Source organism: Bombina bombina, chromosome 6, assembly GCF_027579735.1.
Source record: "Bombina bombina isolate aBomBom1 chromosome 6, aBomBom1.pri, whole genome shotgun sequence".
Lineage (NCBI taxonomy): Eukaryota > Metazoa > Chordata > Amphibia > Anura > Bombinatoridae > Bombina > Bombina bombina.
The window spans coordinates 317,898,237-317,920,127 of record NC_069504.1 but is presented as its reverse complement, the minus strand read 5'-3'; the positions used below and the strand labels follow the sequence as shown (position 1 = coordinate 317,920,127).

Here is a 21,891-nt window from a genome sequence, read left to right as displayed (position 1 = left end):
TCTGCCAAATTGTGCTTTTCACAGAGGAAAACTTTCCTGAAGTATATCAGTCTGATCCCGCCAACATGGTCAGTCCAGCCCCAAAATACCAGGCAATTCTCCTCTGAACGTTCCAACATCTGCCTGAGCCTCATCTCACACATGTCGCAGCATAATCCAATACATTTATGTGATTAATCCCCACTGTTCAAAAATCCCCCTCCGGAGATATTAACCCTTGATTCCATAAGATAAAAGGAGCCACAATGCGACCCTGTCTTCTTGCGCTATCATATGTATATTTAAAAAAAATGAAACGATCTTACCACACTGTGACCCTGTCTTCTTGCGCTATCATATGTATATAAAAAAAAAATGAAACGATCTTACCGGAATCTATGCCGTGGAACTGAAACACAGCCTCTCAAGTTTGACAGTCTTGTAGCATCGCTCTTGACATGGACTTGAGTGATGGAAGCAGGCAGTGAAACTTGTCAACACTGATTGCTTAGGAGCTGTTAATACAAGTCTGAATGACTTTGCAGAAAGACTCTCCCTGCATCTCCAGACTCTAACATTGGTCAATGCTCTCACTGAGAGGCTGACAAGACTACTTAAAACTCCAGTCCCATTTTGAAGGGCTGATACCCTCCATAAGGAACTACTCTGAATCTTCTGACACTTATCTGCCAACCTCCTGTGACTAAAGGCAAAGAATGACTGGGATATGAGGGAAGTGGGGGAGTATTTAAGCCTTTGGCTGGGGTGTCTTTGCCTCCTCCTGGTGGCCAGGTTCAGTATTTCCCAACAGTAAGGAATGATGCCATGGACTCTCCTCATATTAAGAAGGAAAAGAATCAGTCTAGATATCCGAAGAATTTTATCCTGATGGATCCAAAAATATATAAACTTATACAAAGCTTATTGAATCCGTATATGACATAAGTAGCCGCTGTGGTATTCATGTCGTATTCATGTACCTACTTAAGCATTTGCACATATTTATATTGCCATGTAGCCTTATGGACTAAAGGAGAAACACATGTAGATCATAGATATAAATTACACAAAACATAGGTATAAAAGAGATACCAATAGATCTTATCTCTAAAGCATATCCACTGTTGTATTAAATCCTGCAGAACTGCATTACGAAATAAACCTACATTACATTGCACAAAAGGTATATCCCTAGACGGGTATATACTGTAGAATTGTGTACACTAATAGTATAGGACATGTAAAGACTTGCATATCTACAGAGACAGGTCTGTCTATGTAAAAATGATTAGTTATACATGCAATGCACATAAACAGCTCTTTATTCTCAAACATGTCCTACAAGGCCACAAACAAAACTAAGAGAGAGATTGGTGGTGGGAGGGTTTTAACATATGGGTTCTTGACCTACTCCTAGTGGCGGGAAATATATCCCATATGTTATGGAGGACTATGGACCATCATCATTTTACAAAAGAAAGCAATTTCTTAACCTCCATGATGTGCAGCTTATTATACCTTCCTAACAAGAAGGGCCATAAAAAAATCATTGTTTGTTTTTTGGGTGGGAAGCATTCAGTGATAAAGGTAGCATTGTACCTGCCAGAAATTTTCAATTAAACCAAAACAATATATAGTATATTTTAGCATTAGAAAACTAAAGACAAATCCTATACCAACATCACACTTGAGAAACCAGTGTGCTTCTTTCTTTCTGGACACCTGAAATATCAATGGGTAAGATTGCACTGACAATCCAAGCAGCTTCCAGCGGGCACGCGATAAATAACTAGCCGTTACAAGTGGCTGGTTATTGCTTCCGCAAGCTCGCTGTAGCAATTGGCACTTATAAAATTAACCAGAGATCAGATCTCTGGTTAATTTTATAAATGTGCCCAAAATGCCCCCAAAATACAGTGTAGTGTATTGTATTAAAAAATAAAAATTGTAGCATTTGGGGGTAAAGTTGGCGGGAGTGGGGTGTTGGAAAGAAAAAAACGGCATTGAAAAGTGCCTTTACATTGCGGTTTATGGGAACTGTGTGTTCCCTGTAACAATATAAGTATATGCTTATATACATATATATGTATGTGTTATTATGTGTATATACACATATAAACACATAAATATGTATGTATATACATTTAATATTGCTGCCATCGCTGCGCTACTTACAACCTTCTGTGCGCTTTGGTTCTATGCCGTCTCTGACCGCATCAGAACGAGGCTCCCATTGGAGCCTATGGAAGCACACTCTCATGCTGTCAATTTGTAATACAATTAGTGATATTATCACATACAACTGGAAGACAGCTTGTGCATAACTAAGTCACAGATGTCTTAATCCCTTCGCTACTGGGAATTTCAGAAAAAAACTTGCTTAAAGAATCGGAAAATGTTAAGCATTTTTGATATCACTCAGTTTAAACAGAAAAGGAGCCTTAGTTTTTTGATGTACATATAATGTATATATAAATATATATATATATATATATATATTATTATTTTATTTTTTTAAAGTAGACAACCCAAGGTAATGATCTAGGCCCATTTTTTTTTATATTTGTTGCCCCGATTTGGGCACAAAAAACAATTATATTAAAAAAAAAAAGGCATAATACAAATGTTTGTAAAAGTTTACGCAATTAGAAGGCGGCTAATTGCAGCTGTGCACCACATTTCTGAAATTCTAGGTAGTGAAAGAGTAAATCAGTTAGCCTGTAAGGTTAATATTTGCTCCAGTGTAGGGATTACCGTCCCAAACAGCTCTCTTCCCTCCCCACCTGGTCAACACCATCTTAGGTACTTCAAACAGTCTGCAAGTATGTAGTTTAGGGCTTTTATTTATTATTATTTTTTTTAAACAATATATATATTTTTTACATTCTGTAGTGTGGGAATCCCACATCCCTGATCCCCCACCCAAACAGCTCTTTAACCCCCCTCCCACTACTCCCTTCCATGTTTGTTACTGGCAGCTAGTCTGCTAATAAATTATTCTGCTTTTTTTTTTAAATATTTAATATATCTTTTCTTTTTGTAGTGTTGGACCCTTCCCCCTACAAGATCTTTTTACTCTGTAGCGTAGAGTACCCCTCCCCGTTAAAGCTTGTCATTTTAGGACTATTGACTCTAGACTACTGTGTGTTTAACCTTTCTAAAGGGTTTAAATGAGTGATAGAGTTACTGGTTTTAGGTACCTAGAATATGGAGCTGTATTTCTACTGTGTGTTTAAACCCTTTGTAGGGGTTAAACACACAGTAGTCTAGGGTCGATAGTCTTAAAATGACATACTCTTAGATCAGAGCAAGTCATTTGTTTTATTTTTGTTTTACTATAATGGCCCCTTAAGCCAATCAATAAAAAACAGAATTTGTATCTTACCTGATAAATTCCTTTCTCCTACGGTGTGTCCGGTCCACGGCTTCATCCTTACTTGTGGGAATATTCTCTTCCCTAACAGGAAATGGCAAAGAGGCACACAGCAAAAGCTGTCCATATAGCCCCTCCTCTGGCCCCGCCCCCCCAGTCATTCGACCGACGGTTAGGAGAAAAAGGAGAAACTATAGGGTGCCGTGGTGACTGTAGTGTATAGAGATAAAAAATTTTTAAAGCCTGACAAAAAAGCCAGGGCGGGCCGTGGACCGGACACACCGTAGGAGAAAGGAATTTATCAGGTAAGATATAAATTCTGTTTTCTCCTACATAGGTGTGTCCGGTCCACGGCTTCATCCTTACTTGTGGGAACCAATACCAAAGCTTTAGGACACGGATGAAGGGAGGGAACAAGTCAGGCGACCTAAACGGAAGGCACCACGGCTTGCAAAACCTTTCTCCCAAAAACAGCCTCCGAAGAAACAAAAGTATTGAATTTGTAAAATTTTGTAAAAGTATGCAGTGAGGACCAAGTCGCTGCCTTACAGATCTGATCAACAGAAGCCTCGTTCTTGAAGGCCCATGTGGAAGCCACAGCCCTAGTAGAGTGAGCTGTAATTCGTTCAGGAGGCTGCCGTCCGGCAGTCTCATAAGCCAATCGGATGATGCTTTTCAGCCAAAAGGAAAGAGAGGTAGCAGTAGCTTTCTGCCCTCTCCTCTTACCAGAATAAACGACAAACAAGGATGAAGTTTGTCTGAAATCCTTAGTTGCCTCTAAGTAGAATTTTAGAGCACGGACCACATCTAGGTTGTGCAACAAACGTTCCTTCTTTGAAACTGGATTCGGACACAGGGAAGGAACAACTATTTCCTGGTTAATATTCCTGTTGGAAACCACCTTTGGAAGAAAACCAGGCTTGGTACGTAAAACTACCTTATCTGTATGGAACACCAGATAGGGAGTAGAACACTGCAAAGCAGACAATTCACTAACTCTTCTAGCAGAAGAAATAGCAACCAAAAACAGAACTTTCCAAGATAGTAACTTAATATCTATGGAATGTAAGGGTTCAAACGGAACTCCTTGAAGAACTGAAAGAACTAAGTTTAGACTCCAAGGAGGAGTCATAGGTCTGTAGACAGGCTTGATTCTAACTAACGCCTGTACAAACCCCTGTACATCTGGCAGGGCTGCCAGTCGTTTGTGTAACAAAACAGACAGAGCAGATATCTGTCCTTTTAAAGAGCTAGCTGACAAACCTTTATCCAAACCCTCTTGGAGAAAGGAAAGTATTCTAGGAATTTTGATTTTACTCCAAGAAAATCCTTTGGAATCGCACCAACGGATATATTTTTGCCATATCTTATGGTAAATTTTCCTAGTCACTGGCTTTCTGGCTTGAACCAGAGTATCTATAACCGAATCAGAAAACCCACGCTTAGATAGAATCAAGCATTCAATTTCCAAGCAGTCAGTTGCAGAGAGACTAGATTTGGATGTCTGAATGGACCTTGTACTAGAAGATCCTGCCTCAAAGGTAGCTTCCATGGTGGAACCGATGACATATTCACCAGGTCTGCATACCAAGTCCTGCGTGGCCATGCAGGAGCTATTAGAATCACCGAGGCCTTCTCCTGTTTGATCCTGGCTACAAGCCTGGGAAGGAGAGGAAACGGTGGAAACACATAAGCCAGATTGAACGACCAGGGCGCCACTAATGCATCCACCAGTGCCGCCTTGGGATCCCTGGATCTGGACCCGTAGCGAGGAACCTTGGAGTTCTGACGGGACGCCATCAGATCCATATCCGGATTGCCCCATAGTTGGGATAACTGGGCAAAGACCTCCGGGTGACGTTCCCACTCCACCGGATGGAAAGTCTGACGACTCAGATAATCCGCCTCCCAGTTGTCTACTCCTGGGATGTGAATTGCAGATAGATGGCAGGAGTGATCCTCCGCCCATTTGATGATCTTGGATACCTCTCTCATCGCTAAGGAACTCTTTGTTTCTCCCTGATGATTGATGTACGCTACAGTCGTCATGTTGTCCGACTGAAATCTTATGAACCTGGCCTCCGCTAGTTGAGGCCAAGCTAGGAGCGCATTGAATATCGCTCTCAGTTCCAAAATGTTTATCGGGAGAAGAGACTCTTCCCGAGACCATAGACCCTGAGCTTTCAGAGAGTCCCAAACCGCGCCCCAACCCAAGAGGCTGGCATCGGTCGTGACAATGACCCACTTCGGTCTGCGGAAACTCATTCCCTGAGACAGGTGATCCTGAGTCAACCACCAGAGTAGTGAGTCCCTGGTTATCTGGTCTACTTGAATTTGGGGAGACAAGTCTGCATAATCCCCATTCCACTGATTGAGCATGCACATCTGCAATGGTCTTAAATGAATTCGAGCAAAAGGAACCACGTCCATTGCTGCAACCATTAGTCCTATTACTTCCATGCACTGAGCTATGGAGGGCTGAGGAATAGAATGAAGAACTCGACAAGCGTTTAGAAGCTTTAACTTTCTGACCTCTGTCAGGAAAATCTTCATTTCCACAGAATCTATTATAGTTCCCAGAAAAGGAACCCTTGTGGACGGGGACAGGGAACTTTTTTCTATGTTCACCTTCCACCCGTGAGATCTGAGAAAGGCTAAAACAGTGTCCGTATGAGCCCTTGCTTTGGAAAGAGACGACGCTCGGATTAAAATGTCGTCTAGATAAGGTGCTACAGCAATGCCCCTCGGCCTTAGGACCGCTAGAAGGGACCCTAGCACTTTTGTGAAAATTCTGGGAGCAGTGGCTAAACCGAATGGAAGAGCCACGAACTGGTAATGTTTGTCCAGAAAGGCGAACCTCAGGAACTGATGATGAGTTTTGTGGATAGGGATATGCAGATACGCATCCTTTAAGTCCACGGTAGTCAAATATTGACCTTCCTGGATTGTTGGCAAAATCGTCCGAATGGTTTCCATTTTGAAAGATGGAACTCTGAGGAATTTGTTTAATATCTTTAAATCCAGAATAGGCCTGAAAGTTCCCTCTTTTTTGGGAACTACAAACAAGTTCGAGTAAAACCCTAGACCTTGTTCCCCTGAGGGGACTGGGTTTATCACTCCCATCTTTAATAGGTCTCCTATGCAATGTAAGAATGCCTGTTTCTTTATCTGGTCTGAAGATAAGCGAGACATGTGGAACCTTCCCCTTGGAGGAAGTCCCTTGAACTCTAGAAGGTATCCCTGGGAGACTATTTCTAGTGCCCAGGGATCCGGAACATCTCTTGCCCAAGCCTGAGCAAAGAGAGATAACCTGCCCCCTACTAGATCCGGTCCCGGATCGGGGGCTACCCCTTCATGCTGTCTTGGTAGCAGCAGTAGGCTTCTTGGCCTGTTTACCCTTGTTCCAGCCTTGCACAGGCTTCCATGCAGGTTTGGGCTGGGCAGCGTTACCCTCTTGACTAGAGGCTGTAGAGTTAGAAGCCGGTCCGTTCCTGAAATTGCGAAAGGAACGAAAATTAGACTTGTTCTTAGCCTTGAAAGGCCTATCTTGTGGGAGGGCATGGCCCTTACCCCCAGTGATGTCTGAAATAATCTCCTTCAATTCCGGGCCAAAAAGGGTCTTACCTTTGAAAGGAATATTAAGTAATTTAGTCTTGGACGACACATCTGCCGACCAGGATTTTAGCCAAAGCGCCCTACGCGCCACTATAGCAAAACCTGAGTTTTTCGCTGCTAAATTCCGTTTTTTGAAACGCGGCATCCAATATAAAGGAATTAGCTAACTTAAGTGCGTGAATTCTGTCCATGACTTCTTCATATGAAGTCTCCTTCTGGAGCGAACTTTCTAATTCCTCGAACCAAAAAGACGCCGCTGAGGTGACAGTAATAATGCACGTAACTGGTTGAAGAATGAAGCCTTGCTGAATAAAAATCTTTTTAAGCAATCCTTCCAATTTTTTATCCATAGGATCTTTGAAAGCGCAGCTGTCCTCTATAGGAATAGTTGTGCGCTTCGCTAACGTTGAAACTGCTCCCTCTACCTTCGGGACCGTCTGCCATGCGTCCCTTCTGGGGTCTACAATGGGAAACATTTTCTTAAATATAGGAGGTGGGGCAAAGGGTATACCCGGCTTCTCCCAATCTTTATTCACTATGTCCGCTACCCTCTTGGGTATTGGAAAGGCGTCATCGTGCACTGGAACCTCTAAGAGTTTGTCCAACTTGCACAACTTCTCTGGGATTACCATCGAATCACAGTCATCAAGAGTAGCTAATACCTCCTTAAGCAGGGCGCGGAGATGTTCTAGCTTAAATTTAAATGCTACTATATCAGGTTCTGCCTGTTGAGAAATTTTTCCTGAGTCAGAAATTTCTCCCTCAGACAGCCCCTCCCTCACAGCCAATTCCGATTGATGTGATGGTAAAATAGATAAGGTATCATCAGCGTCTAATTGTTCATCCTTTTTATCTGTATTTAAAACTGAACAATCACGCTTTCTCTGAAATGCTGGCAGTTTGGATAAAAGATTTGCTATAGAATTATCCACTACTGCTGTTAATTGCTGCATAGAAACAAGCAATGGCACGCTAGAAGGTGTTGCCTGCGTAGGCAAAGCTGGTGTAGACACAGAAGGAGAGGATGTAGAACTACCCTCACTACCTTCATTAGATGAATCATCTTGGGCAACTTTATTAAATGTGACAGTACTGTCCTTACTTTGTTTGGACGCTATGGCACAATTATCACATACACTCGAAGGGGGGACCACATTGGCCTCTATACACACAGAACATAAGTTATCTGATGGCACAGACATGTTAAACAGATTTAGGCAGGCTATTAATGCAATAAAAACGATTTTAAGCAAAACCGTTACTGTCTCTTTAAATAATAAAATGACACACTTTATTTCTGAATGTTGAAAAAACTATGAATGCAATGTCCGATTTTTATAAAATTCATACCCCAGTGTCTTGATGCTTTGAAAGTATTGCACACAAAAAATAAAGACTCTAGACCCTTAAATAAGCAAACCGGAGCCAATTGTTCAAATTAACCGGTTTTACACACTACAGTCCCTGCTACAGCCTTTGCTGTAGCTTTTACCTTCCTTAGGGGTTATCCACCACAGAAATAAGCCTTCCGGAGTCTGTTTCTGAGACACAGGACCCTCTCACATGAAGCTACATGCACTGCCTTTGAAATTAACTGTGCAACTTTGGCACGAAAATGAGGCCTCCTCCCTCCCACAAACTCTTTACCATCCCCGTGGAGATGCTACTTGTTCAGAGCGGCAAAGAGAATGACTGGGGGGCGGGGCCAGAGGAGGGGCTATATGGACAGCTTTTGCTGTGTGCCTCTTTGCCATTTCCTGTTAGGGAAGAGAATATTCCCACAAGTAAGGATGAAGCCGTGGACCGGACACACCTATGTAGGAGAAATGCAAATATGAACATCAAGTTTACATAACAATATATACGCTCATGAATGTCATTGGATTTAAACAAACAAACATACCTTCTGATGAGGACAAAGGGAAGCAAGAGAGAAAGAAAGAAGAAACCAAAAATATAACTTTTACAGCTGTATCTTATTTTCTAGAATAGAAAAAAATAACATATATAAAATTACAATTTATGCTTTATGTCTCAGTACACAACTGATTAACCTTATTCTTATATACATGCACAAAAATAAGCTATGGATCACTTGGTACGTTTACAAAATTTCAGTATGAAGAGTGATAAATGGCTGTTAAAGTTAAAAAAAGTAAAATACTGCCTTTAGTGGGATCTGAAACTGTGCAGTTCATTACAGTAGCAAGGTACTCTTGGAACTTTTGCACACTTTTCTACCTCTTTTGATATCTTCTGTTTTATAAGAACATAACATAGGACCCAATTTAGAACTCTGCAAGTAGACAAAGTTCCCAGCCAAGCAACCTATCAGCGCACATTAGAGGGCATCAAGGCTGCATATGTGGTGATACCACAGCAGGGCTTACTATGAATCAATCTGGATGAAAGTAATCCTGGATGATTTAAATCCACCAATGAGGTTCCGGAGGGAATAAGAAGCAGTCTGTGCCTACACAGCAAACATCCAAAAGCTGCTTTTGCAGAGTAATACATAGGGAACAAAGTGTAGTTAACTCTTGGTCAATCCTAAACAAGATCATGATTCGGATCAAGCATGCAATTTTAAGCAACTTTCTCATTTATTCCTATTATCAATTTTTATTTGTTTTCTTGGTGTCTTTATTTGTAAAGCAGCAATGTAAGCCAAGGAACCGGCCCATATTTGGTTCAGCACCTGAGAAGCACTTGCTGATTGGTGGCGAAATGTAGCTACCAATCAGCAAACGCTACCCAGGTAGAATCAGATAGAGTATGCAATTTTAAGACACTTTTAAAATCACTTCTATTTTCAAATATGCTTTGTTTTCTTGGTATCCATTGTTGAAAATGAATACGCACATATCCTACAATAGTGGGAGCTAGCTAGTGATTGGTGCCTGCATACATTTGTCTCTTGTGATTGGCTAACTAGGTGTGTTCAGCTAGCTGCCAGTAGTGCATCATTCAGCAAAGGCTAACAAGAGAATGAAGCATATTTGATAATAAAAGTAAATTTGAAAGTTGTTTAAAATTGTATGTTCTATCCAAATCATGAATAACATTTGTGGGGTTTCCTGTCCATTTAATGGTGTGTAAATAAACATAAAATTCTAATGAATAAATCAACTAAATGTCCCTTTAATTGTGCAATTAACATTACCTCTAGGAGATGGCCAGTCAGGGGTCTCCATAGAATTTCTATTCTGTGCATGTTCACCAGACCAGTTTCCAATAACTTAGCAACAGCAAAGAGAGAAGGCTCCTGGAAATAACACATTAGAGTTTAGCTTTAAGAAAAAAACTGGAAAAATCACACTTTCTGAGCTTCTAAAAATTCATTTTAATTAAAAGGATAATATGAATAAAAAAGGGTCAAACGAAATGTATGCTTACCTGATGAATGTATTTATTTCTTGACACAGTGAGTCTACGGATCATCATCAATTACTGTTGGGAATATCACTCCCGGCCAGCAGGAGGAGGCAAAGAGCACCATAGGAAAGCTGTTAAAGTGAAGGTAAACTTTGGTGAATGAAAGCTCGTTTTTTAAAAATACTATTAAAAACAGGGGCACTTTCATTCATCAATGTTTACAAAGCAGCCGTTTTGTTAACCTCTTAAGGACAAGGCCATTTTTCAATTTCTTTCACTGAAGGACCATGGCTATTTTTACATTCCTGCGGTGTTGGTGTTTAGCTGTAATTTTCCTCTTACTCATTTACTGTACCCACACATATTATATACCGGTTTTTCTAGCCATTAAATGGACTTTCTAAAGATACCATTATTTTCATCATATCTTATCATTTACGATAAAAAAAATTATAAAATATGAGGAAAAAATGGAAAAAAACACACTTTTTCTAACTTTGACCCCCAAAATCTGTTACACATCTACAACCACCAAAATACACCCATGCTAAATAGTTTCTAAATTTTGTCCTGAGTTTAGAAATACCCAATGTTTACATGTTCTTTGCTTTTTTTGCATGTTATAGGGCCATAAATACAAGTAGCACTTTGCTATTTCCAAACCCCTTTTTTTCAAAATTAGCGCTAGTTACATTGGGACACTGATATCTTTCAGAAATCCCTGAATATCCATTGACATGTATATATTTTTTTTAGAAGACATCCCAAAGTATTGATCTAGGCCCATTTTGGTATATTTCATGCCACCATTTCACCGCCAAATGCGATCAAATAAAAAAAATTGTTCACTTTTCCCAAATATTTTCACAAACTTTAGGTTTCTCACTGAAATTATTTACAAACAACTTGTGCAATTATGGCATAAATGGTTGTAAATGCTTCTCTGGGATCCCCTTTGTTCAGAAATAGCAGACATATATGACTTTGGCGCTGCTTTTTGGTAATTAGAAGGCCGCTAAATGCCACTGCGCATCACACATGTATTATGCCCAGCAGTGAAGGGGTTAATTAGGGAGCGTGTAGGGAGCGTCTAGGGTTAATTTTAGCTTTAGTGTAGTAGACAACCCCAAGTAATGATCTAGGCCCATCTTGGTATATTTCATGCTACCATTTCACCGCTAAATGCGATCAAATAAATAAAAAACGTAACATTTTTCACAATTGTAGGTTTCTCACTGAAATTATTTACAAACAACTTTTGCAAGTATGGCATACATGATTGTAAATGCTTCTCTGGGATTCCCTTTGTTCAAAAATAGCAGACATATATGGCTTTGGCGTTGCTTTTTGGTAATTATAAGGCCGCTAAATGCCGCTGCGCACCACACATGTATTATGCCCATCAGTGCAAGGGTTAATTAGGTAGCTTGTAGGGAGCTTGCAGGGTTAATTTTAGCTTCAGCGTAGAGATCAGCCTCCCACCAGACACATCACACCCCAGGATCCCAGGCCTCAAGGACTCTTGCCAATATGAAAGAAATTAATTTATCAGGTAAGTTCTTACATAAATTATGTTTTCTTTCATGTAATTGGCAAGAGTCCATGAGCTAGTGACGTATAAGATAGCAATACCCAAGATGTGGAACTCCATGCAAGAGTCACTAGAGAGGGAGGAATAAAATAAAAACAGCCATTTTCCGCTGAAAAAAATTAATCCACAACCCAAAATATAAGTTTAGTCTCATAAATGAAAGGAAAAAACTTAAAGCAGAAGCAGAAGAATCAAACTGAAACAGCTGCCTGAAGAACTTTTCTACCAAAAACTGCTTCCGAAGAAGCAAATACATCAAAATGGTAGAATTTGGTAAATGTATGCAAAGAAGACCAAGTTGCAGCTTTGCAAATCTGATCAACTGAAGCTTCATTCTTAAAAGCCAGGAAGTGGAGACTGATCTAGTAGAATGAGCTGTAATTCTCTGAGGCAGGGCTTGACCCGACTCCAAATAAGATTGATGAATCAAAAGCTTTAAGCACAAAGCCAAGGAAACGGCGGAAGCCTTCTGACCTTTCCTGGAACCAGAAAAGATAAATAGACTAGAAGTCTTCCTGAAATCTTTAGTAGCTTCAACATAATATTTCAGAACTCTCACCACATCCAAAGAATGTAAAGATCTCTCCAAAGAATTCTTAGGATTAGGACACAAGGAAGGGACAACAATTTCTCTATTAATGTTGTTAGAATTCACAACCTTAGGTAAGAATTTAAATGAAGTCCGCAAAACTGCCTTATCCTGATGAAAAATCAGAAAAAGAGATTCACAAGAGAGAGCTGATAATTCAGAAACTCTTCTAGCAGAAGAGATGGCCAAAAGAAACAACACTTTCCAAGAAAGTATTTTAATGTCCAAAGAATGCATAGGCTCAAATGGAGGAGCCTGTAAAGCCTTCAAAACCAAATTAAGACTCCAAGGAGGAGAGATTGATTTAATGACAGGCTTGATACGAACCAAAGCCTGCACAAAACAATGAATATCAGGAAGTTTAGCAATCTTTCTGTGAAATAAGACAGAAAGAGCAGAGATTTGTCCTTTCAAGGAACTTGCAGACAAACTTTTATCCAAACCATCCTGAAGAAACTGTAAAATTCTAGGAATTCTATAAGAATGCCAAGACAATTTATGAGAGGAACACCATGAAATGTAAGTCTTCCAAACTCGACAATAAATCTTTCTAGAAACAGATTTACGAGCCTGCAACATAGTATTAATCACGGAGTCAGAAAAACCTTTATGACTAAGCACTAAGCGTTCAATTTCCATACCATCGAATTTAATGATTTGAGATCCTGATGGAAAAACGGACCTTGAGATAGAAGGTCTGGCCTTAATGGAAGTGGCCAAGGTTGGCAACTAGACATCCGAACAAGACCTGCATACCAAAACCTGTGAGGCCATGCTGGAGCCACCAGCAGCACAAACGATTGCTCCATGATGATTTTGGAGATCACTCTCGGAAGAAGAACTAGAGGCGGGAAAATATAAGCAGGTTGATAACACCAAGGATGTGTCAACGCATCCACTTCTTCCGCCTGAGGATCCCTGGACCTGGACAGGTACCTGGGAAGTTTCTTGTTTAGATGAGATGCCATCAGATCTATTTCTGGAAGACCCCACATCGGAACAACTTGAGAAAACACATCTGGGTGAAGAGACCACTCTCCTGGATGTAAAGTCTGATGACTGAGGTAATCCGCTTCCCAATTGTGTATACCTGGGATATGAACTGCAGAAATTAGACAGGAGCTGGATTCCGCCCAAACAAGTATCCAAGATACTTCTTTCATAGCTTGAGGACTGCGAGTCCCACCCTGATGATTGACATATGCCACAGTTGTGATATTGTCAGTCTGAAAACAAATGAACGGTTCTCTCTTCAACAGAGGACAAAACTGAAGAGCCCTGAGAATCGCACGGAGTTCCAAAATATTTATTGGTAATCTCGCCTCTTGAGATTTCCAAACCCCTTGTGCTGTCAGAGATCCCCAAACAGTTCCCCAACCTGAAAGACTCGCATCTGTTGTGATCACAGTCCAGGTTGGACGAACGAAAGTGGCCCCTATCATAATACGATGGTGATCTAACCACCAAGTCAGAGATAGTCGAACATTGGGATTTAAGGATATTAATTGTGATATTCTTGTATAATCCCTGCACCATTGGTTCAGCACACAAAGCTGGAGAGGTCTCATATGAAAACGAGCAAAGGGTATCGCGTCCGATACTGCAGTCATGAGACCTAAAACTTCCATGCACATAGCTACTGAAGGGAATGACTGAGACTGAAGGTTTCGACAGGCTGCAAACAATTTTAAATGTCTCTTGTCTGTTAGAGACAAAGTCATGGACACTGAATCTATCTGGAAACCTAAAAAGGTTACCCTTGTCTGAGGAATCAAAGAACTTTTTGGTAAATTGATCCTCCAACCATGTCTTTGAAGAAACAACACTAGTTGATTCGTGTGAGATTCTGCAGAACGTAAAGACTGAGCAAGTACCAAGATATCGTCCAAATAAGGAAATACCGCAATACCCCGCTCTCTGATTACAGAGAGTAGGGCACCGAGAACTTTTGAAAAGATTCTTGGAGCTGTCGCTAGGCCAAAAGAAAGAGCAACAAATTGGTAATGCTTGTCTAGAAATGAGAATCTCAGGAACTGATAGTGATCTGGATGAATCGGAATATATAGATATGAGTCCTGTAAGTCTATTGTGGACATATAATGCCCTTGCTGAACAAAAGGCAGAATAATCCTTATAATCACCATTTTAAAAGATGGTACTCTTAAATATCGGTTCAAAATTTTTAGATCCAAAACTGGTCTGAAGGAATTTTCTTTCTTTGGGACAATGAATAGATTTGAATAAAACCCCAGACCCTGTTCCTGAAACGGATCTGGCATGATTACCCCTGATAACTCCAGGTCTGAAACACTTCAGGAAAGCCTGAGCCCTTACTGGGTTTGCTGGAATGCGAGAGAGAAAAAAATCTTCTCACAGGCGGTCTTACTCTGAATCCTATTCTGTACCCCTGAGAAACAATACTCTGAATCAATTGATTTTGGACCGAATTGATCCAAATATTTTTGAAAAATCTTAATCTGCCCCCTACCAGCTGAGCTGGAATGAGCGCCGCACCTTCATGCGGACTTGGGGGCTCGCTTTGATCTCTTAAATGGCTTGGATTTATTCCAATTTGAGGAAGGGTTCCAATTGGAAACAGATTCCTTGGGGGAAGGATTAGGTTTCTGTTCCTTATTTTGTCGAAAGGAACGAAAACGGTTAGAAGCTTTAGATTTACCCTTAGGTCTTTTATCCTGAGGCAAAAAACTCCCTTCCCCCCAGTGACAGTTGAAATTATTGAATCCAACTGAGAACCAAATAACTTATTACCTTGGAAAGAAAGAGATAGCAATCTGGACTTAGAAGTCATATCAGCATTCCAAGATTTAAGCCACAAAGCTCTTCTAGCTAAAATAGCTAAAGACATAGATTTAACATCAATTTTGACGATATAAAAAATGACATCACAAATAAAATGATTAGCATGTTGAAGCAAGCGAACAGTGCTAGACAAATCAGAATCCAATTATTGTTGCGCTAAATGTTCCAACCAAAACGTTGATGCAGCTGCAACATCAGCCAAAGAAATTGCAGGCCTGAGAAGATGACATGACTATAAATAAGCTTTCCTTAGATAAGATTCAAGTTTCCTATCTAAAGGATCTTTAAAAGAAGTACTGTACTATCTTCTGTAGGAATAGTAGTACGTTTAGCAAGAGTAGAGATAGCCCCATCAACTTTGGGGATCTTTTCCCAAAACTCTAAAGAAACTGCTGGCAAAGGATACAATTTTTTAAACCTTGAATAAGGAATAAAAGTACCAGGCCTATTCCATTCCTAAGAAATCATATCAGAAATAGCATCAGGAACTGGAAAAACCTCTGGAGTAACCACAGGAGGTTTATAAACAGAATTTAAACGTTTACTAGTTTTAATATCAAGAGGACTAGTTTCCTCCATATCCAATGTAATCAACACTTCTTTTAACAAAGAATGAATATACTCCATTTTAAGATTTGTCAGTGTCAATATCTGAGGCAGGATCTTCTGAATCAGATAGATCCCCATCAGGAAAAGGATAAATCAGCATGTTGCCGGTCATTTGAAACTTCATCAACTTTATCAGAAGTTTTAAAAGACCTTTTACATTTATTAGAAGGCGGGATGGCAGACAAAGCCTTCTGAATAGAATCAGAAATAAATTATTTTAAATGTACAGGTATATCTTGTGCATTAGATGTTGAAGGGACAGCAACAGGTAATGAACTACTACTGATGGATACATTCTCTGATGTAAAAGTTTATCATGACAACTATTACAAACCAGAGCAGGAGATATAACCTCCACAAGTTTACAACAAATGCACTTAGCTTTGGTAGAACTGTTATCAGGCGGCAGGGTTCCAACAGTGATTTCTGAGACAGGATCAGATTGAGACATCTTGCAAATGTAAGGGAAAAAAACAACATATAAAGCAAAATTATCAATTTCCTTATATGGCAGTTTCAGGAATGGGAAACAAAAAGAAATTTATGATTACCTGATAAATTACTTTCTCCAACGGTGTGTCCGGTCCATGGCGTCATCCATTACTTGTGGGATATTCTCCTCCCCTACAGGGAAAGGCAAGGAGAGCACACAGCAAGAGCTGTCCATATAGCTCCCCCTCTGGCTCCGCCCCCCAGTCATTCGACCGACGGTTAGGAGAAAAAGGAGAAACTATAGGGTGCCGTGGTGACTGTAGTGTATAAAGAAAAAGAAAAATTTTTCAAACCTGATTAAAAAAACAAACAGGGCGGGCCGTGGACCGGACACACCGTTGGAGAAAGTAATTTATCAGGTAAGCATAAATTCTGTTTTCTCCAACATTGGTGTGTCTGGTCCACGGCGTCATCCATTACTTGTGGGAACCAATACCAAAGCTTTAGGACACGGATGAAGGGAGGGAGCAAATCAGGTTACCTAAACAGAAGGCACCACGGCTTGCAAAACCTTTCTCCCAAAAAAAACCTCCAAAGAAGCAAAGATATCAAATTTGTAAAATTTGGCAAAAGTGTGCAGAGAAGACCAAGTCGCTGCCTTACATATCTGATTAACAGAAGCCTCGTTCTTGAAGGCCCATGTGTAAGCCACAGCCCTAGTGGAGTGAGCTGTGATTCGTTCAGGAGGCTGCCGTCCGGCAGTCTCATAAGCCAATCGTATAATGCTTTTCAGCCAGAAAGGAGAGGTAGCAGTAGCTTTTTGTCCTCTCCTCTTACCAGAGTAAACGACAAACAAAGGATGAGGTTTGTCTAAAATTCTTTGTTGCTTCTAAATAGAACTTTAAAGCACGGACTACATCTAAATTGTGTAACAAACGTTCCTTCTTTGAAACTGGATTCGGGCACAGAGAAGGAACAACTATTTCCTGGTTAATATTCTTGTTGGAAAAAAACCAGGCTTGGTACGCAAAATAACCTTATCTGAATGGAACACCAGATAGGGTGGATCACACTGCAAAGCAGATAATTCAGAAACTCTTCTAGCAGATGAAATAGCAACCAAAAACGGAACTTTCCAAGATAGCAACTTGATATCTATGGAATGTAAGGGTTCAAACGGAACCCCCTGAAGAACTGAAAGAACTAAATTTAGACTCCAAGGAGGAGTCAAGGGTCTGTAAACAGGTTTGATTCTGACCAAAGCCTGTACAAAAGCTTGTACCTCTGGCACAGCTGCCAGTCGTTTGTATAACAAGTCAGATAAAGCAGAAATCTGTCCTTTTAGAGAACTCGCTGACAATCCCTTATCCAAACCTTCTTGGAGAAAGGAGAGGACCTTAGGAATTTTAATCTTACTCCAGGAGAATCCCTTGGATTCACACCAACAGATATATCTTTTCCATATTTTATGGTAAATCCTTCTAGTCACAGGTTTTCTGGCTTGGACCAGAGTATCTATCACTAAATCTGAAAACCCACACTTGGATAAAATCAAACGTTCAATTTCCAAGCAGTCAGCTGCAGCAAAATTAGATTTGTATGTTCGAATGGACCTTGTACTAGAAGATCCTGTCCCAAAGGTAGCTTCCATGGTGGAACCGATGACATATTCACCAGGTCTGCATACCAAGTCCTGCGCGGCCACGCAGGAGCTATCAGAATCACCGAGGCCTTCTCCTGTTTGATCCTGGCTACAAGCCTGGGAAGGAGAGGGAACAGTGGAAACGCATAAGCTAGGTTGAACGACCAAGGCGCCACTAATGCATCCACTAGAGTGGCCTTGGGATCCCTGGATCTGGACCCGTAGCAAGGAACCGTGAAGTTCTGACGAGACGCCATCAGATCCATGTCTGGAATGCCCCATAATTGAGTCAACCGGGCAAACACCTCCGGGTGGAGTTCCCACTCCCCCGGATAGAAAATCTGACGACTCAGATAATCCGCCTCCCAGTTGTCTACTCCTGGGACGTGGATCGCAGATAGGTGGCAGGAGTGATCCTCCGCCCATTTGATGATTTTGGATACCTCTCTCATCGCCAAGGAACTCCTTGTTCCTCCCTGATGGTTGATGTAAGCTACAGTCGTCAAGTTGTCTGACTGGAATCTTATGTATCCGGCCTTTGCTAGATGAAGCCAAGCCCGGAGAGCATTGAATATCGCTCTCAGTTTCAGGATGTTGATCGGGAGAAGAGACTCTTCCCGAGACCATAAACCCTGAGTTTTCAGGGAATTCCAGACCGCGCCCCAGCCTGATAGACTGGCGTCTGTCGTGACAATGACCCACTTTGGTCTGCAGAAACGCATTCCCTGAGACAGGTGATCCTGTCTACTGGAGCATGCACAGTTGTAATGGTCTTAGATGAATTCGAGCAAAAGGAACTATGTCCATTGCTGCAACCATCAACCCTACTACTTCCACGCACTGAGCTATGGAAGGCTGCAGAATAGAGAGAAGAACTTGACAAGCGTTTAGAAGCTTTGACTTTCTGACTTCTGTCAGGAAGATCTTTATTTCAAAAGAATCTATTATTGTTCCCAAAAAGGGAACTCTTGTCGACGGAGACAGGGAACTCTTTTCTACGTTCACCTTCCACCCGTGAGATCTGAGAAAGGCTAGAACAATGTCTGTATGAGCCTTTGCCTTGGAAAGAGACGACGCTTGAATTAGAATGTCGTCCAGATAAGGTGCCACTGCAATGCCCCTTGGTCTTAGAACCGCTAGAAGGGACCCGAGCACCTTTGTGAAAAATCTGGGAGCAGTGGCTAGTTCGAATGGGAGAGCCACAAACTGATAATGTTTGTCCATAAAGGCGAACCTTAGGAACTGATGATGATCTTTGTGGATAGGAATAAGTAGATACGCATCCTTTAAATCCACGGTAGTCATATATTGACCCTCCTGGATTGTAGGTAAAATTGTTCGAATGGTGTCCATTTTGAACGATGGAACTCTGAGAAATTTGTTTAGAATTTTTAAATCCAGAATTGGTCTGAAAGTTCCCTCTTTTTTGGGAACTACAAACAGATTTGAGTAAAAAAACCCTGATCTTGTTCCACAGTTGGAACTGGGTGTATCACTCCCATCTTTAACAGGTCTTCTACACAATGTAAGAATGCCTGTCTACTTATTTGGTTTGAAGATAAGTGAGAAATGTGGAACCTTCCCCTTGGGGGTAGATCCTTGAATTCTAGAAGATAACCCTGAGAGACTATTTCTAGTATCCAGGGATCCTGAACATCTCTTGCCCAAGCCTGAGCAAAGAGAGAGAGTCTGCCCCCTACTAGATCCGGTCCCGGATCGGGGGCTACCCCTTCATGCTGTCTTGGTAGCAGCAGCAGGCATCTTGGCCTGTTTACCCTTATTCCAGCCTTGCATTGGTCTCCAAGATGGCTTAGCCTGGGAAGCGTTACCCTCTTGTCTAGAGGCTGTCGCGTTAGAAGCCGGTCCGTTCCTGAAATTGCGAAAGGAACGAAAATTGGACTTATTCTTAGCCTTGAAAGGCCTATCCTGTGGGAGGGCATGGCCCTTTCCCCCAGTGATGTCTGAAATAATTTCTTTCAATTCTAGCCCAAAAAAGGGTCTTACCCTTGAAAGGGATATTAAGCAATTTTGTCTTGGAAGATACATCCGCCGACCAAGACTTTAACCAGAGCGCTCTGCGCGCCACAATTGCAAACCCTGAATTTTTCGCCTCTAATTTGCTAACTGCAAAGCGGCGTCTAAAATAAAGGAATTAGCTAACTTAAGTGCGTGAATTCTGTCCATGACTTCCTCATACGGAGTCTCCCTACTGAGCGACTTTTCCAGTTCCTCAAACCAGAACCACGCCGCTGTAGTGACAGGAATAATGCACGAATATAGGTTGAAGGAGGTAAACTTGCTGTACAAAAATCTTTTTAAGCAAACCCTCCAATTTTTTATCTATAGGATCTTTGAAAGCACAAATGTCCTCAATGGGAATGGTCGTGCGTTTGGCTAGTGTAGAAACAGTCCCCTCGACCTTAGGGACTGTTTGCCATATGTCCTTCCTGGGGTCGACCATAGGGAACAATTTCTTAAATATAGGAGGAGGGACAAAAGGTATGCCTGGCTTCTCCCACTCCTCATTCACTATGTCCGCCACCCGTTTAGGTATCGGAAAGGCATCAGGGTGCACCGGGACCTCTAGGAACTTGTCCATCTTGCACAAGTTTTCTGGGATGACCAGATTGTCACAATCATCCAGAGTAGATAGCACCTCCTTAAGTAATGCGCGGAGATGCTCTGATGTAAATTTAAATGTCACAACATCAGGTTCTGCCTGCTGAGAAATTCTTCCTGTATCAGAAATTTCTCCATCTGACAAACCCTCCCTCACTGCCACTTCAGACTGGTGTGAGGATATGATAGAAAAATTATCATCAGCGCCCTCCTGCTCTACAGTGTTTAAAACAGAGCAATCGCGCTTTCTCTGAAATGCTGGCATTTTGGATAAAATATTAGCTATGTAGTTATCCATTACTGCCGTCAATTGTTGCATAGTAACAAGCATTGGCGCGCTAGAAGTACTAGGGGTCGCCTGCGCGGGCATAACTGGTATAGACACAGAAGGATAAGATGTAGAACTATCTCTACTTCCTTCATCTGAGGAATCATCCTGGGCAACCTTACTATTTGTGACAATACTGTCTTTACTGTGTTTGGACACTATGGCACAATTATCACATATATTTGAAGGTGGAACCACATTGGCTTCCATACATACAGAACATGATCTATCTGAAGGTACAGACATCTTAAACAGGCTTAAACTGGTTAATAAAGTACAAAAACCGTTTTAAAACAAAACCGTTACTGTCTCTTTAAATGTTAAACAGGGCACACTTTATTACTGAATATGTGAAAATCTATGAAGGAATTATCCAATCTTTACCAAATTTTCACCACAGTGTCTTAATGTATTCAACGTATTGCACCCCAATTTTCAAGCTGTTAACCCTTAAAATGTGGAAACCGGAACCGTTTGCAATTTTAACCCCACTACAGTCCCAGCCACAGCCTTTGAGGTGACTTCAACTATCTCAGGGGGGTATTTCAAGCCTTCTAGGGACGTTTTCAGTGGACACCAGACCCTCTCACATGCATCTGCATGCACTGTACTTAAAAGAAACTGCGCAATAATGGCGCGAAAATGAGGCTCTGCCTAATACAGTGAAAGGCCCTTCCTGACTGGGAAGGTGTCTTAACTAGTGCCTGGCGATAAAAAATGTTCCCCAAATAATAAAAGTGTGAAATCCACTTCAAACTTTAAATAAAAACTTAAATAAACAATCGATTTAGCCCTTAAGAGTGTCCACCAGTTAATAGCCCATAATAAGCCCTTTATTCTATCTGAGTCTAAGAAAATGGCTTACCGATCCCCATGAGGGATAATGACAGCCTTCCAGCATTACACAGTCTTGTTAGAA

At 41.2% G+C, this 21,891-nt stretch overlaps 1 protein-coding gene across 1 annotated transcript in view; it reads right to left on the bottom strand.

Annotated features, from left to right (window-relative positions):
- The window catches only part of MON2 (MON2 homolog, regulator of endosome-to-Golgi trafficking), a 388,187-nt gene that overhangs the window by 205,203 nt on the left and 161,093 nt on the right, over positions 1–21,891 (bottom strand). The window contains 1 exon segment of the mRNA XM_053719242.1: positions 10,131–10,232. Coding sequence (XP_053575217.1) covers positions 10,131–10,232 — 102 coding nt within the window.